General features: G+C 38.7%; 1 protein-coding gene across 2 annotated transcripts; it reads left to right on the top strand.

Annotated features, from left to right (window-relative positions):
* Positions 1 to 11,010: 11,010 nt before the first annotated feature.
* LOC114565927 (uncharacterized) lies at positions 11,011 to 16,366 on the top strand. 2 transcript variants are annotated; one of them, XR_003694006.1, is made up of 7 exons: positions 11,011 to 11,194; positions 12,394 to 12,693; positions 12,778 to 13,062; positions 13,929 to 14,039; positions 14,594 to 14,637; positions 14,819 to 15,021; positions 16,013 to 16,366. XR_003694006.1 is itself a non-coding variant. In XM_028594274.1 (6 exons), the coding sequence occupies exons 1-6, from the start codon at positions 11,137 to 11,139 to the stop codon at positions 14,828 to 14,830; spliced, it is 810 nt and encodes a 269-aa protein (XP_028450075.1). In that variant the 5' UTR covers positions 11,011 to 11,136; the 3' UTR covers positions 14,831 to 15,023. The 2 variants fall into 2 exon arrangements, 1 of the variants encoding a protein (XP_028450075.1); XM_028594274.1 differs by lacking the exon at positions 16,013 to 16,366 and having other exon boundaries at positions 14,819 to 15,023.
* Positions 16,367 to 17,111: the final 745 nt, after the last annotated feature.

Raw genomic sequence — 17,111 nt, 5'->3', positions numbered from 1 at the left:
AAGTCTCCGGTAATGGTGCATGTAGCAGAAACAATTAATATTAAAACATACTGTATAAATCTTCTTGATCATCTTTGCATAATCTCCTCTGCATCTAAACCAAATCTTTCAAAATTACAAGTTGCCCAAAACAGGGCTGCTAGACTTGTTCTGGGCTGCTCTGTGAGAACTAGCACCTTACAGATGCACTCCAACATTTCTTGGCTTGCTGTTGAACAAAGTATCAACAAAGTATGGCTACTTTTAGTTGTGTTATAAATTCAAATATGCCAACGTTTTTATTCAATCAAATTGTTTACTATAATAATATGCACAGTGGCAGCCTCTAGCTCACCCAGTGACAGCATTCGCCCCATGTTGGCTGAGTCCTACAGCGGTGCAGGGTTCGAATCTGATCTGCTGCCCTCTGCTGAGTGTCTCTCTTTCCCTTTCATATCTATCCACTTTGAAATGAAGGGAAAAGCCCCAAAGTATAAGCTTTTAAAAAAAATACAACCCAGTCTCACATCAGTTCGTGGTGGCATTACGAAATTAAATCTATTAGAACGTGATACAATTACGTTATTGTGAAGATTTACGTGTTGGGGTCACGTTTTTTATACTAATGTTTTTCAATGAGAAGCATCTTACGTAATCACATCACGAAACTTTCTGCCACTCGGCTGCAGCAGAGAAGCTGGATACAGCTTTGATATTATTGGTATTTTTAGCCCAATAATCGCTGTTTTAATCAACATTTATTCACCAGATCTTATCACGGTTTATATGTATTTCTTTTAATGTTATTATTTCGGTCTATTTCGGCCAGGGAAGCTGGATTGCTTTGTTGTTAATTGATATTTTTAAAACTATAACGCTACGTCTTTCAACATGTATTTAGCTGTTATCATGGTATGCATTTCTTTATTTTAATAATATTATTTCGGTCTTATCACCGGTGAAATATTACAGTAATAAGACAGAACAGTAAGCTACGATATGAGCCGAGCTGGGCGCATTCAAAGCCGATGTCCCATGATGCAAGGCGGGCATTCATTCACGGAATCAGACGGCGATCAGCGGGTCTATAACGCCAGTATCACTTCAATGTACGTAAGGGATAATGTAGAGCGTTGTTATAGAGACTACAACAACGAAGGGGTGATCAGGACCCCGACGCCAATCTTCTTCCAGCGGATTGATTGATAGCTCTCCTCCGGAGGCAAAATTACGAATCCCACTATGGCCACGCCAAGACCCGCCCTACGAAGCAGCTCGATTGGTTGGGGTTAGGCATTTCACCTCGAGTGGTTAAGGTTAGGGTTAGGGGATTGGTCAGGGTATAGGACCTGTACATGTAAGCATGGACGCCTGGCCAATAGTAGTGTGTGAATGCTATTGAAGGGCGGGTCTTGGCGTGGCCATAGTGGGATTCGTAATATCGCCCTCCGGAGGGAACAGAACTGCGTCCATGGCAACGCTCTGCTATGCATGGCAACGGTGTGTTATACTTAGCAACGGTCTGTTATCAAGAAAATAACAGACCGCATTCTACATTAGAATATAAGCAAGCCATGTAATAAATATATATAATCAGTAGTTTTGTCACCAGCAACAACACGTTGCTCAGTTTTGTTCCAGTAGGCTAAGTTATGCATCGTAATAACGTTTAAAAAAAAAAAAATCAGCTGAAGACTCCGGAAGTGACGTTGTAATTACCGCTCGGCGGATATAAAAGATACAAATACATAATATTCGTAATATTGATGTTTTTGTCTAACGTTGTATTTGAGGAGTTAAACAATAAAGATAGCATCAATAATAAAATACAGTTTAATGTATTTGTCTCATGTATTGTGTTCTCGGCCGGCCGGCGGGCGGCATCAATCTGAAACGGAATGAAGCCCACTCACGGCAGACAGCAGAAAGAGGAGCCAAACACGTCCTCCCACCCACCCCGGAAGAACTACAAGTGCACAAGCTTTGTAACAGATTCTGGGCCGCGTCTATAGTGGGAGTTGTAGTTTTTAAATATATTGGTATATTTCTCATAAGTAGAAGTTGGTAGTGTAGAACTCTGGATACACCCTGGGTTTTTTTGGGATGGGGAACACACTGGTGTCATCAGATTTTAAAAATAGAATCGTTAAATAGGTGAAAATAGCTTATTACCATATTTGACAGTGCGATTTGCACCCCAACTTTCTCACAGCACAAGCTCACAGTGTTTCCGCACGGATGATTATTACTGTCGCACACCGGTCTGACGCTGCTGTCGAAACATGCCATGAAGACTAACGGCGGAGATTACAAAATGAAGAAAGAGCATAAATAGTGAGGGACTAAGAGAAGAGACAGGCTGGAGAAAACTACAGAAAGTGTCCAAAGTTTGGAATCAGTTCAAACGTAATTAAAACGAAAACTCTGTACAGTCTGTACAGAGAAAAATCGAACTAGCTTACCACAATAATAGAACGATGTCAATGCTTCAGCATCTCAACAGAAAACATTGAGTCTAACTTAATCATCCATTCCAAGAAGCGGACCCGACAAAAGTAAATCAATGTCGTATGGACGATGAAATTACACCAATCACAACAACTACCAAAAACAAAGACAAGAAACTACATAGTGGTGACCACCATTAGATCTAAAGAGCTGACTTGTTGACTATCCCTTCGGAAAAACAGCTGACACCATTTTCTCTCACTGTCTCTCTTCACGGAGAAACAGCTGATCTACGATCTACTAGCATAAGTGTATCAGAGCTGTGTGACATTGTAATTAAATATATAAATGAAAATAGGAGTATAATATATAGTATAACTAATATTTACATATATGCCTATATACAGATCAGTCTCAGGTTGAAACTTGTAGTTCTGAAAGTTAAGTTGCACATCTTTAGGTAATATTTATGTATGTTTAATGTATGCCTTAGTTTGAGGTTGTTATTGCATTTCAGAAAATGTTTTCTTTAAAAACAATGCAATATGGCACTTAAATGCACTTAATGTTTAGTTTTTTGAGAGATGATATTGTAAGCAATGTAGGCAATAAAAATGTTGCTTTTTCCGAAAAATAAACCTAACTATTGTAAAATATTGCTCTTCAATGAAAACTAAAGTATTTATTTTATTACTCGATTAATCGATGGAATAATCGGTAGATACTCAATTACTAAAATAATCGATAGTTGCAGCCCTAGTCTGGACAAGGAATCTGATCAGTCTTTTAGACTCAACTAGTCAGAGAGAGAATAAATACAGAGAGGCAGACGCGCTGGCAGGAACAAAGCCGCGAAACAGTGGAATACAACTTTATTTTCTGATTGTTTCATGGTGATTACATTCTAAAGCAGAAATAAACACACCCACACCTCCGCACAGCTTAGTATACCTTAAAGTAATTGAGCACCGGTACAGAGTGTATGATAATGTATCTGACTTGAGTCATGCATTCCTGGAATTACCTGTTGTTTTACAGCTGCACCTGCAGTAGAAACCAGCCTGCTCACTCTTTTAGAAAAACATTAACAAACCAGGAAGGAGTAACGTCTTTAGTGTGTGTGATGGTGTTGGAGGGAAGTCATGGAAAAGTCATGAAATGTTGCAGCGCTGCTGAGCCACGTTGGGAACACTTCAAAGGCTTTGCGTGATATTTTTGGATTGTCTGATTTCGCCCATTTCTTTCCTCCCCGTCTGAGAGGAGAAAGCAGGGAGAGAAGTTGGTGTTGAATTGGTCCTCTGGTGAGATATTAGGGTCTGCTACTCCCCCTGCAGTTTGGCCTGCACTGCAGTGCCAATCCATTCTGCCTTATAAATTCACCACGGACTCACAGTGACAGGTTCTAGCAAGGTACACCAGTGCAGTGCTCTATTCATGTGTGTGAATGTGCTTGTGAATAACTCTGAGTGTGTGATTTTGTTTGTGCAAATGTGTCCCATTTAGTGTGTGTGTGTGCCCACCACATGATTTCCTGTTTTCATTCCATTCTGATATCCCACATGTGTGTTGCAGGGTCCTGTTCGTCATTACTGAGTGGCATTTTGTGAGGCATTAAGTGTAATTGTAGAGTGCGGTGGGAAAATATGCAGAGAGGTGTATCAAGAGGGGGGTTGGGAGTCATGGAGGGAAATAAAGGGTGGGTCACATAAAGGGTGAAAGAGTGATGAAGGAAAGTGAAGTTAGCAGGAGGGTGCAGGACAAGAGGTGGATAAGTAGAGAAAGGAAGTGACAGATAAGTAAGTTGAGGGGGATAAAGAAAGTTCATAAGAGGGATGAGTAAAGAGAGAAAGGAGCATGATGAACGTTAGATGAGTGGGTCTCCGAGGGGGAAAGAGAGACTTGAAAAGCTTGTGGATGAGATCATGGGAAGCAGAGATCTCTGTGCTTAAAATGAGGCTTAACGGTGCTCGGCCTGGTCCCGCCCCCCTTTATGAACACACACACACACACACACACACACACACACACACACACACACACACACACACACACACACAGCACCTGTCCCTGATGAGGCTCAGCAGGAAAAGGTGTGGCTTTTGGCAGCGGTCCTGCCTGCATTTAAAAGGCTTGATCTCCATGGCAACGGTGGTCACAGTTTTCACCTTTTTAGTTTTTATCAAAGTTTTTACACACGAAAGTGAGGGAACGTCTCTGCCCCAGATACCAGTACAAAGCAGGGCAGCAGACACCATCCACTACACGTGATGAAATACTGTTCTAACCAATGAGTAACAGATGCTCATTACTTATACAGGACCAACAAACCAGAACTTCTGAGTACTAAAGTACAAAATAAGAAAAAAAACAAACCATTTAATTAACAATATAAATGAAATTATGTTGCCTTGGCTTTTGCCTCACTTGACTTAACCCTGAGAGGTGGGATGTCTAATAAAAAATGCTATCCAGGTGCATTATGGGAAATGTAGGATCACATGTTTTTGGAGCTTTGTCCATAACGGAGACAAAAAGTCAAGATATATCAGTCTTTGCTGCTTTGATTAACCCCTTTGTCTCCTGTGAGTACCCCAGATTTAGGGAGGGGAGTACTTTTTCTATTTCTGTTTATTCTTCAGTACTAAATCACTAGAGTACCACTTTACTATGGACATTAACCCTTTACAGATTATTTTTTTTTCCACTCTTGTGCCAGTTTATGCAGGTAAACTGTAATCCTGTTGATTAGCTTGAGAATGCTCCACAGTCTTTAGTCACTTTGGAGCTGCATTACATTTTTAAAGTAAGGCCTGTCATCCAAAACTAACATTTTCAAACGTACTGATTTTATGGCCACTTTTATTAGCTGCTTGTATCTATGATTAAAAGCAAGCCTTTGTAAATTTTGAGACAATTAAACACAGTGCTTGTCCAAATGGTAAATGTGATGTGAAAGCCTGTCCTCTCTGCTCTATAAACATACAGATATGACTGTTAGCCTATCTAAACTCGAAACTAAATTATCAGACTGATCTCACGAAGTGGCGTATGTATGACATGCCAATTCGTATGCCATTTTAAGTGTTATAAACTCGCTTTTTAGCGTGTTTATGAAAGCTGTTTGGCCTCCATTGACTTACATTACCGTTGAGATAACAAAGTATGTAGTATGAAAGGGCGCATGTTCTGAATGATCTGTTTGTAAGGCAAAACTTGGACTTTTTATTTCTAACAGAATCCTGGCTGTGTCCTGTTGACTACTCATTTATTGGATCCCCGCGTCTGTCTGGCCGCGGTGGAGGACTTGCCATGGTATGGAGAAATATCTACCCCTGTCAACTGGTGAGCGTGGAAACTTTCTCCTCTTTTGAACTGCAAATCACTAGAGTGGGTCGGATAAAGCCGTTCTATTGCATTCTTATTTATCGCCCCCCTGGTCCTACTGGGCAGTTTTTATCTGAGTTCACAGACTTTATGTCATCGGTTATTAAATTTGAAAAGCTATTAATGGTTGGGGATTTTAACTTGCACACTGACGTGACCATGCTGCAAAAGATTTCCTTAGTATTACTGATTCACACAATCTACAGCAACATGTTCATGGGCCCACACATGCTGGTGGTCATACATTAGACCTTGTTTTTACACTAGGCCTGGAGTTTAATTCTATATGCTCTGAGGATATGTTGATTAGTGACCAAAAGTGTATCTTTTTTAATCTCTCTACCATTGCTGATCCCTCCTGCTGGAAACGATTGACATGTCAGCGTATTATTACTCAAACAACTGTTGAGCAATTTATCTCCACGTTTAGCTGTGACTTTAATACTATGGGTGATAATGATGTTGAGCTCTTAACGCAATCTTTTAACGACCTCTGTTCTTCTGTTAAGATCTGTAACGCCTCGCCTTGGATGATGGACGATGTGCATTGTCTAAGGAGGAGGTGCCGTAGGACTGAACGCCTGTGGAAATCCACTGGGCTTGAAGCACACCGTCTGTATCTTAAGGAGCTTATGCAGGATTTTAATAACTTAGTTAAGAAATCCAGGTGGCCTATTTTTCTAATTTAATTTCTTCTTCTAAGAGAAACCCTAAGTTTTTATTTGATACTATAAATAATATTGTTTCTCCTCCTGCCACTGTGCCAACAATGTGCTCTCAAGATGACTGTAATAGGCTGTTGTCATTTTTTATTGATAAGGTAGAGTCTATTAAAACAAATATTCAGCCTGGGCCACACCTTCATGTGGACTGCCTTTCCTTACTTAGGCCTATTAACATTGAATTTTTCCAACCTATCAGCCTCCAGGAGTTGCTAAACATGGCCAAGAAAATGAAAATGTCCTTTTGTCCACAGGATATAATACCACCCTCATTATTTTCAAAAGTACTTCCTGCCATTGGCCCTAGTATAGTGGCTATTGTCAACTCCTTATTGGCCACAGGCTGTGTCCCATCCTATTTTAAACATGCCACTATCCAACCTATAATAAAGAAGCCTAATTTGGACCCAACAGTGTTACAAAACTATCGCCCCATTTCAAAGCTGCCATTATTGTCCAAAATTCTCGAAAAAGCTGTGGCTAATCAACTTACAGCGGTTTTAGAGAATTTGGAGATATATGACAAATTTCAGTCAGGCTATAGGAAGAGACATTCTACTGAGAGGGCCCTGGTGAGAGTCCATAATGACCTTCAGATGACGTTGCTTTATGCTCACTGTTAGTACTTTTAGACCTCAGTTCTGCCTTCGATACAGTCGACCACCATATCATGATTAAGAGATTACATGAATGGGTGGGCATATCAGGTGTGACCTTGGACTGGTTTGCGTCCTATCTTTCGGATAGAACTTTTTATGTCTCTATTAGAGACATCATTCCCAATTCTGCATCATCGCCCCTGTCTTGTGGTGTTCCACAGGGTTCAGGCCCAATATTATTCATATATATGTTGCCTCTAGGTGAGGTTATTCGCAATTTTAACATTTCTTATAATTTTTATGCAGATGACATACAGCTCCATTTTACTTTAGGCAAAATGAGACATACAAACTTACTAGGCTCCTAGATTGCATAGATGCCATAAACAACTGGATGGCTGAAAGCTTTTTGCAGTTGAATCCAGATAAGACTGAGGTTTTAATCATAGCACCAGACAGTGCTATTCCTCTGATCAAGCAGAACATTGGGCCTTTGTCATCTGCGGTCAGGCCCAGTCTAAGGAACCTTGGGGTGACATTTGACAAATCCCTATCTTTTGAAATTCACATCAAATCATTGACCAAATCCTGTTTTTTTTCATTTACGCAATATTAGCAAATTAAGAGCTGTGGTCTCTCAGTCAGAACTAGAGAGGCTCATTCATGCTTTCATTTCCTCCAATTCAAAATTCTCACCATAACCTATAGGGCTCTACATGGTCAGGCCCCTGACTATCTTGCCAACATAATTCACTTACATACCCCCTCCCGGTCTCTGAGGTCGGTCAATCAGAATCTGCTATCCTCGCCACGCACTCGTCTGAAGACATGTGGGGATAGAGCCTTTGAAGCTATGACTCTGGAATGCTCTACCAACCAGCATTAAGTTTGCTGAGAATGTGGACTGTTTTAAGGGACTAGTGAAGACTCACTTGTTTAGGCTAGCTTTTGGGTAGCCTATGTCTTTTATTTATTTGATAATTGTATTTGTTGTATTTGTATTTGATATTATTGACTGTTTTATTGCCTATGCACATTGTAAAGCACTTTTTGACCTTGTCTGTGAAAAGCACTGTACAAATAAATTTGACTTACTTACTTACTTACCCCTGAATATCTGGTTGATTAAGGTTAAATCATCTTTCAAAAAGTATGTGCTGAGGCATTTATCTGGCAAGCAGATGAAAGATTGAATACTGGAAAGTAACTGTGTAGATCTTGTATGATTCTTACACTGTTATTGTAAAATATTGTGTTTTATTAATAATAGTATGTGAGCTGTGTTGTTGATGCCTCAAGAGAAAAAAGGAAGTGACTCAGAGCTTGCAGTAAAGCACTATCTCTGGCTGTACGATGTGTATGACATCATTGACATTTTAAAAGGCTTTTTAGAACAAAAAAAATCTAACACCCAGCAGTGTGTATTTTCTTAGCCTCCCCTTTCGAATGCAACATTCAATTTACTAGACAAAAAATTATATCCTGAGAAAAGTGGATTCTCCCCTTATTAGACATTCTCTGGTATGATCAATGAATAATCAAGAATTATCAGCATTTGTAAAAAAGGTGCCCTGTGGATATATATATGGATATGTGAATATTTACAAGCTGTTGTACCTGCCAAATTGCATTGTTAATAACCTTGAAGCTTTACAAATGTGTTGGGATTCATATTTTCCCAAATGTTGTTCACGTAGGCCTATTTAAAATCTTACATTCATGTTTTCTGGCTTGCAGCCTTCTACCTCCTCTCCTTTGTTTGTTGGTTCATTTCCTGGTGTGTTACTCCCACCTACTGTCAATCCAGGTACCGGTCACTCAATCCCTTGAAGGGATCGAATGTAACCTAGAAATGTTGAAACTTCTCTCCGGTTAAAAAATGCTGGCATTTGATCCTTTTTGTACCCAGATCTAGAAAATTTTTATTTGTATGGATTTTCTTGCATCCAACCACCACCATTCTTCGATTGATTGTGATATGTGATTGGCCCGCAGCAGAAGCAGCCAGGGTGGGTTTGTGTGGCTCACAACTGGATGCTTCCATTCACATGATGGATATCAACTGATGTAGAAACAAAATTGGTGGGAGCTAAGGCAGTACAGTACTCACCATGCTCTATATATACTTGTTTCATTTGAGTTGCTCAAATAATAGAGTAATAAGTTAAATTGAATGAAGAATTGATGAAATGGGACTATTTCTTTTGTAGAAACAGTTCTAGCTGAAACTTATGAAGGTAAATATGGTGCAAAACGTAAGAGCTTGTAGAATACAATGTGAGAACTTGCAGAACAAAAAATTTGAACTTGGATGTTAAAATTTGCACTTGTAAAATTAAAATTTGAACTTGTAAAATTAAAATTTGCACTTGTAAAACTAAAATTTGCACTTGTAAAAAATATTCACACATGTGATCTGAATTTGAAGTCACAAAAAGAAAAAAAACACGAGAGCTTGTAAAAAAAATCTGATCTTGTAAATTGAAATTTGCACACTAGAAAAAATATTCACAAATGTGTAGATTGATATTTGCATGAACACAATGACAGCTGCAAACTTGTAATGCAACATTTACTCGTGTACTTTTTTTTTACTCAGGTTCATTTTCCATCACAACCACAATTCAGTGATTACAACCTCTCGAATCTGTCACTGTATGCGCTCTCTCGCATCACAAAGTGGCGAATCTGTGCCTCGACTTTTGCAACACTTGTTGCGATACATTTGGTGCAAAACTAATTTGTACCTGTGGACTTAGGCTGTGGAGCTCTGTGCCAACAGAACGGGAATCTGCAGCCGCAGATGAACCGTCATCAGCGGGTAACACTTGCCAAGTTCTGCATCCCTGCCAAGACTTCCATCCACAAGGGGAAATAATGATTTTATAAGGCAAAGTACCTACTGTTTAATTAAAATTTAGGCTATATACATTTCTTTGTCATGTTCATCAATGATGATTATAATTTTAGAACGTTTAGAGACATCAATGTTTTATCAGACTATCATTTCCTTGCTACCTGGGTGCAATTCTCGGCAGCAACGAGGGTTAAGAGATGACGCATTATTTGGCAGAAATGATTGCTGCTGCCCGCGAGGTGGATCTAATTCTGCAGAAGCTATTGTTGCTGCCCAAGCGGGTGCAATGATTGGCAGTGATGCAAAATGTGGGCACAACACCAGCAAAGCAAGCTGTGGTCATGGCCGGGGGATGTGCCGCTGCTACCGGTTGCGGGGCTCCCCGTGTCCCGCTGGAGCTCCGACTGCAGGTCCAGGTCGGCAATAATAGCAATGTTGCTAAGCCGGCCGATCCCCACTGATGACGGTCCGTCTGCGGCTGCAGGACCTGGAGTTTCAGTTTGACTGTTAAAAGTGTTAAGATAATTAAAAGGTATTTATTTAGAAGCAGGCTGGTTGGTTAGTTAGCTAACGCTAGCTCGCTATTCCACCAGGCTTCCATGCTACATAGCTAAATAAGCCGGACAGAGTTGTCCCTCATCTGGCGATAGAAACCCTGCTTTCCCCGTTCTGTTGGCTCAGAGCTCCACAGCCTAAGTCCACAGGTACAAATTAGTTTTGCTGGGTTGAATGTATCGCAACAAGTGTTGCAAAAGTCGAGGCGCAGATTCGCCACTTTTAAGTGCAAATTTCAATTTACAAGTTCAGATTGTTTTTACAAGCTCTTATGTTTTTTTTCTTTTTGTGACTTCAAATTCAGATCACATGTGTGAATATTTTTTACAAGTGCAAATTTTAGTTTTACAAGTGCAAATTTTAATTTTACAAGTGCAAATTTTAATTTTACAAGTGCAAATTTTAACATACAAGTTCAAATATTTTGTTATGCAAGTTCTCACATTGTAGTCTACAAGCTCTCACGTTTTGCACCATATTTACCTTCATAGGAAACTCTTCTCAGTGGATTGTCCACAAACATTTCTAAGATGCATGCTTAGCTCAGTTCATAAATAGCCTTACCACTTCCTCATATTGCACATTAAGCAAAATGGAGCTTGTCGTACTTCTCTGTGCCGTTTCTCTGCTGCATTCATGTGAAGCACAAGGTAAGAACTTTATTTTATTTATATTCCCCGTGGTTGATCGACTTAGTTGGCTTTCAAAGTCAAAGTTGTCAAAGTTGCTGTAGCACTATTTCATCAGTAAAGAAGTTAGGTAAGAAATGTAATGGTTTATTGGAAATCATTTTTGACTTATTAAGTATTGAGAAAAGTATACAAATCTAGGTACAATTCTCTGTAATAATAATAATATTGTCAATTATTTCAAAAGTAATCCTAATAACATGTAAAACTAAAACTTGAATTGATATATTCAAACAGTTATGTCAGTTATTACCCCATTATTTACCCATGGGTCCCAAAATCATTGTGTTTCTCTCAAAATTTATTTAAAAGAAAGTACAATACAGTGATATATTTAACCAAAATGTGTTAATTCGTGTACAAGGCCCTAATCTCTATGCTGAGACAGAATGATCATTCTGTCAAACAGTTATCAGCCAGTCAACAATTTTATTATTGTATTTCAAATTTATCTTCATTCTGATGTAGATGTGGATCCAGACACAGATTTATATATACTGTAAACACTTTGTGTTATTTAAGTAACACATTTATAGGATTGTGTGTCTTTGGTGGAGATCTGCGCTCTTTAAGTCTGTTCGAGTTCTTTTAAAAAAAATTCTGCTTTACATTTTAATACATATTTAAATTTACAGTAGATAACATCAGTGGAACTTTCAAAAACAAACCTCTGGAGGTAGTTTGAGATGCATTACCAAATGTTGAAAACATGTCCGTCTTTTCAAGATGCATGTGTAAACTTTACTCCTCTCATAGTGCAACAACCTCATTTTGTGGTTATAGCCACTGACTGTCTAATAGTCTGTCTGTTTCCTCTGTACAAGCTGGGGAACAATAATGTGGGTAAGAGGGGAGAGAAAAAGAGGATAAGGTGAGAGGGGAAATACTTTTTCATGTTAAAAATCAAAATCAAGACTTTGAGTAACATCTTACTCTCAGTGGGCTTAGTTTACCCAAGTCTTCTATGCTGAGGCAAGCTGAGTCAAGAGACATATCTGATACAAGGCATTTTTAGAGACATTTGATAACGCTGAAGTTAATTCATAATTTTGAACTAATGATCCAATATGTAAGAAATATAGTAGTAACCCACTAACAGTTAGTATTGACCAAAGAACAATACACTGTGTGATTTTGATTGTGTGTCTACTGTTTTACAGAGCCCAGTGCTGTGACTCCTGTGTTTGTGAAGAAGGGAGAGGATGTGCTTCTGAATGTCACAATAGCTGATGTTCCTAAAGACGATACTGTTACCTGGAAATTCAATCAAACAGTTAATTTAGTACGATTTTTAGCTGGAACAGAAACAATCTTTGGTGATTACCCTGGAAGGATTGAGGTGCTTGAGAACTACTCTGTGAAACTGAAGAATCTACAAGAGGCAGACAGTGGAGTTTATATTGCAGTAGTGTCTGGGGATACAGAAAAACAAATAACTGGATACAAGGTCACAGTTCAAGGTGAGTTTATTAACAATCAGACACTGATGGAGAGTTTCTGCTGCCATGTTTCTAAAACCTCTCCACCTGCCTCTCCCCCCCCAGATCCAGTGTCTCCAGTTACACTGTCCGTGGACTCTGTGTCTAATAGCTCAGACTGGTGTAACCTGACAGTGAGCTGCAGAGCACAGGACTCTCACATTAACAGCACCTTTAGATGTCTCAACCACACCTGCAGTCAGGAGGGAGGAGAGAGACCACAGGTCACACCCTCTGCTGCTGATCTCCATGTCTACCTGTCCAAAGGCTCCATCATCTGTAACCATAGCAACCAGGTCAGCTGGACCAAGGACATCAAAATAATTAAACATTTCTGCCCCCTACTTGCTGGTAAGACTGAATGACAAAATTATAAACAGCTGGTAATAATGCACAGACTGGAGTTAGAGCATATATACTGTATATATTGGATATTAGACATATAACTTTTTAGTTTAAAAAAATAAAAATAAAACATAATATATACACACACATATATATATATATATATATATATATATATATATATATATATATATATATATATATATAAACTAAACAGTTATATGTCCAAATAAATCAGTTCTGATTTCTCCCATGGTGAATAAATTAGGTTTTTACAAATATGGTCCATGTATCCATGTATATTTCATTGTGTTTTAGGGGTGTGTATGTAGGATTTTAACATTTCTCAAGGAAGAGTTTCTCTCGTGGCAGAAATTACCTCATTTATTTAGTTAAACCATAGCGATAAAATAGCATCAAATAATTTTTTTATCCTCATCGTAAGATGACCTTGTTTACTGTAAACTGCTGTTAACAGCATTGCCTTGGACAGGACAGTGACAACTGTTCTGACTTGTAAATCTTTTTTTATGTTAAATAGAAAACATAGGATAGGACAATAGGAAAAAACAACAATGATAAGCCTATCTACCGGCTAGCTATAAAACTAAGAGGCAGGTGGTGTTTCAAATTGATCATTCAATCAGTGACCTTTGGAAGGTTAGCAGTTTTTTTTTAAATTGTGTCAATATAGTTCCACCCATTAGGGTTTAACTGAACAAATTAAATGATTTCTTACTGCAGGCCTGTCTGAAATGTGTATAATTAAAACTGCAATCTGTAAAAAACACAGGCCGAAAAAATGTGATGCTACAGTGACACCTAAACAAAGCATACTTTTCTAATCTGGCTAATTATGTTTTTCTTTACAGAGCCTGAACCTGCCATCAATGTTACTGCCCGTATCCTTGGTGTTATCGCCGTAGTTTTGATTTGCATCTTAATTGTTGTAGCAGTTCAGTATTTTCCAAAGAGAGAAAAGAGTAAGTACAAGTGTGCATTTTAATTAACACAGATATATATGTTTATTGTACAGTACATAGGAATTGAGTGTTCTAGCAAAGTTCATCATTAGCCATACCCATAAACCCTTCTTGTGTTATTAGGTAACTCTTCATACAGTATTACCGTAGCCAATGTTGTGCCAAAGGTCTGTGTAACTTAAAGCCCCTATATGTAAATGTGTATGCGTTTATTGCATCTTTCAGATCATTCTATTACCAGCGTTTATTGTAGACAAAAGACAAGATCTCATCCCAGCAAGCATTGCTGTTTGCCAAAGCACATTTTACTTTATAACAACCTCTAGGAGTTCGCCAACATCACAACATACCAAATCCTACACATAGAGGCTTTAAAGTGTGCTGCTGTGTGAAGATGGAGAAATGTTGTCACAAAATCTGAAACCAATGTAGATGCAGCTTAAGTTATGAAAATGTAATGCAGTTAAGTCGTAGAAAAGGTAAAGAAAAAAGTGAAAAATGAAATGTAAATTTAAGCAAATGAACATGTTTGTTTTTTTATTACTGACCTGCAGATGAAACAGAAAGCAGGGAGAATACAGTATATGATGTTCTTCAGGTAAGCATCATTACTCTGCTACATTTGCCTGACACACTGAGGAACAAAATTTCAATAATTGAGAACAGATTTGAGAAAAGTGGAAACATTTGAAAATGTTATTAAAATCAAAAACTAGAGCCTCACATGATTCTATTGACTATCCTTATGCAAACCAATCGCTATTTGTTTTCCTGATCAGGTGATCTATTAACTGTATGTGACCTGTGACTCCTCGCTACACCGTCTTCTGCATCATCAGCTGTTCCAGCTCCTGCTGCTTGCTCCTACCTGCCTCATGCACACACCACTGGTTGTGCTGCTTGCTTGTGCTTACATTTAATGCGTTGGACCTGGGAAACATCCAGATGATCAACAATCCATCTGTCCAAACCAGCTGCTGAGGTCTTGTCTGGCAAGTTCACTTAAGGGAAACTTTTATATAGCATTTTCTGGTTCACACTTGTATTTTATTTATAGAACATGTTTACATGCTTTAATGTTCAAAAACACTTTCTTCTCATACAGCCCATGGCTGCTGCACCTGTATTCACCCTCTGTATGAGACGCTCTGTAGGAGCGCCTGTCTCTTTATGCAGTGGAGTATATAGCAGGACTTTGTACTGTGAAAAATCAAGTAAAGGTTTCTTAACCAAATACTACACAACCGGACATTTCCCAGCAGTGAAGTGACCAGCAATGGCCGCCAAGATTACAACTATCTCATGTTAGCATGTGGCTACTTAATAGTCAACAGTATGCTAACGTTAGATTGTAATGGAACGAAGCAACACTTTCTACCGTTTCAAACGGATGTTTCAGCAGTAATGCGACCCAAAATTGGGAGAATTTAACAACACTGGCAGCCAAGATGACATCTTTTACTGCCGTTAGCATGTAGTTACATTAATATTAACAGTCTATGGTCCGCCTGTGTCTTGCAGCTTTGCAATTTCTTTTTCTAAATTCAACATGCTATATGTACTGTGAAAGTGGTGTAGATGCTTTCTTTATGTGCTAGTGTTTCATCTGCAGTGTGTTTTTTCAACACAGTGAAACACCTTTCTCTGCTCTTGATTAAAAGAAAACTAAAAAAAACGTGCATTTAATAATAAATTGTAGTCCTAATGTTGTGAGAAACAGGCCTGTTAAGTTTGTAGTCAATGACACAGAATTTATGAAGGATGTATACTGTATGGGCTGCTGCTAATCAATAAATAATATGTATTAAAGGGTAACTACTGTTTTTTTCAACCTGGAATTTCAAAGATTGTTGTTAACACAAAAACAGGAAAATACGTCCAGGTTGGAAAAAAAACGAAATTACCCTTTAAAGTAAAGTAAAAATGGCAAAAAAACTTTTCTAAATGTTGAATGTATGTGATTTATTTTCCAGGTCGGACCTAGAGCTCAGAGTGAGAGTGAAGTTATAGGTCTTTCTCCAAACTCCACCTACTGCTTGGTAGGGCCTCACACTGGATCTGTGGATTCAAGTACAACAAGAGGCACGACTCTGCCAGAGAGTCTTTATGCCCAGGTGAATAAACCTGCCAGGTCCTAAACAAGTAATCAGCATGGTGTTCTACATTCTACTACACTGGCATAAATTTACAATTTGTAATTGTTGGGTAACCAGGAAACCTAGAGCAAAGTAGACTGGATGAACGGTTTAAGAGATAGCTCAAAGACAGACCACACACACAGACACACACACACACACACACACACACACTCTCACACACACACACACACACTCTCACACACACACACACACACACACACGTATACACACGTGTGTATGTATATACTGTATGTATGTTTGTATGTACGTGTATGTGTGCGTATGTGTGTATCTCAGGGAGGTCCCTGAAGATGTATTTGCATGAACTTGTGAGAGTACCAGAATGAATAATGTATTATATGTCTACCTGGAGCAAAAACTTTGTTCCTCTGGTACCCCTTTCTTAACTCTCACCTCATCGTGTAAATAAATGTGAATAGAGCGATTTTTAGAAAATATATATATTTTTGTGTCTAATTAAACCTTTGGCACAGTGTGAACTGAACCCTGCTGTGTGTCACTTTGTTCTCCGAGCTCGTAACTCAAACTGCTTTCAGAATCAACTCCCAGAGGTCACGCCAGTAAACCACAAAACACGCCAGTAATCCACAAAACAATCCTGATAGGATTAGATATGGATCAACAGCAGTGTAGATTATGCTGGAACAAGCTTCAAACTTTATAAGCTTTTTAATGCTCAAAAGATACATTGTCAGTAAAGTATGCCTTTAAGTTCAGTTCAAGATGGTTTTTAATTGAGCCTGTCATGTTTTTTGTTTTGTTTCATATAACAATAAAGTAGCACTGATGGATGCCTTGTTGAAACACTCACAATATGAAAGAGGGGGAAAAGGTAGGTGACCGTCATCTTTCCATTAATCCACAAACAAAATACAAATAGGATGAGTATAGCTTTGATAAGTCTGCATGTAGT

The sequence above is a fragment of the Perca flavescens genome, chromosome 12 (genome assembly GCF_004354835.1).
Source record: "Perca flavescens isolate YP-PL-M2 chromosome 12, PFLA_1.0, whole genome shotgun sequence".
NCBI lineage: Eukaryota > Metazoa > Chordata > Actinopteri > Perciformes > Percidae > Perca > Perca flavescens.
Note: the sequence above shows the minus strand (reverse complement) of the source record. Positions and strands in the feature narration are given on the sequence as shown.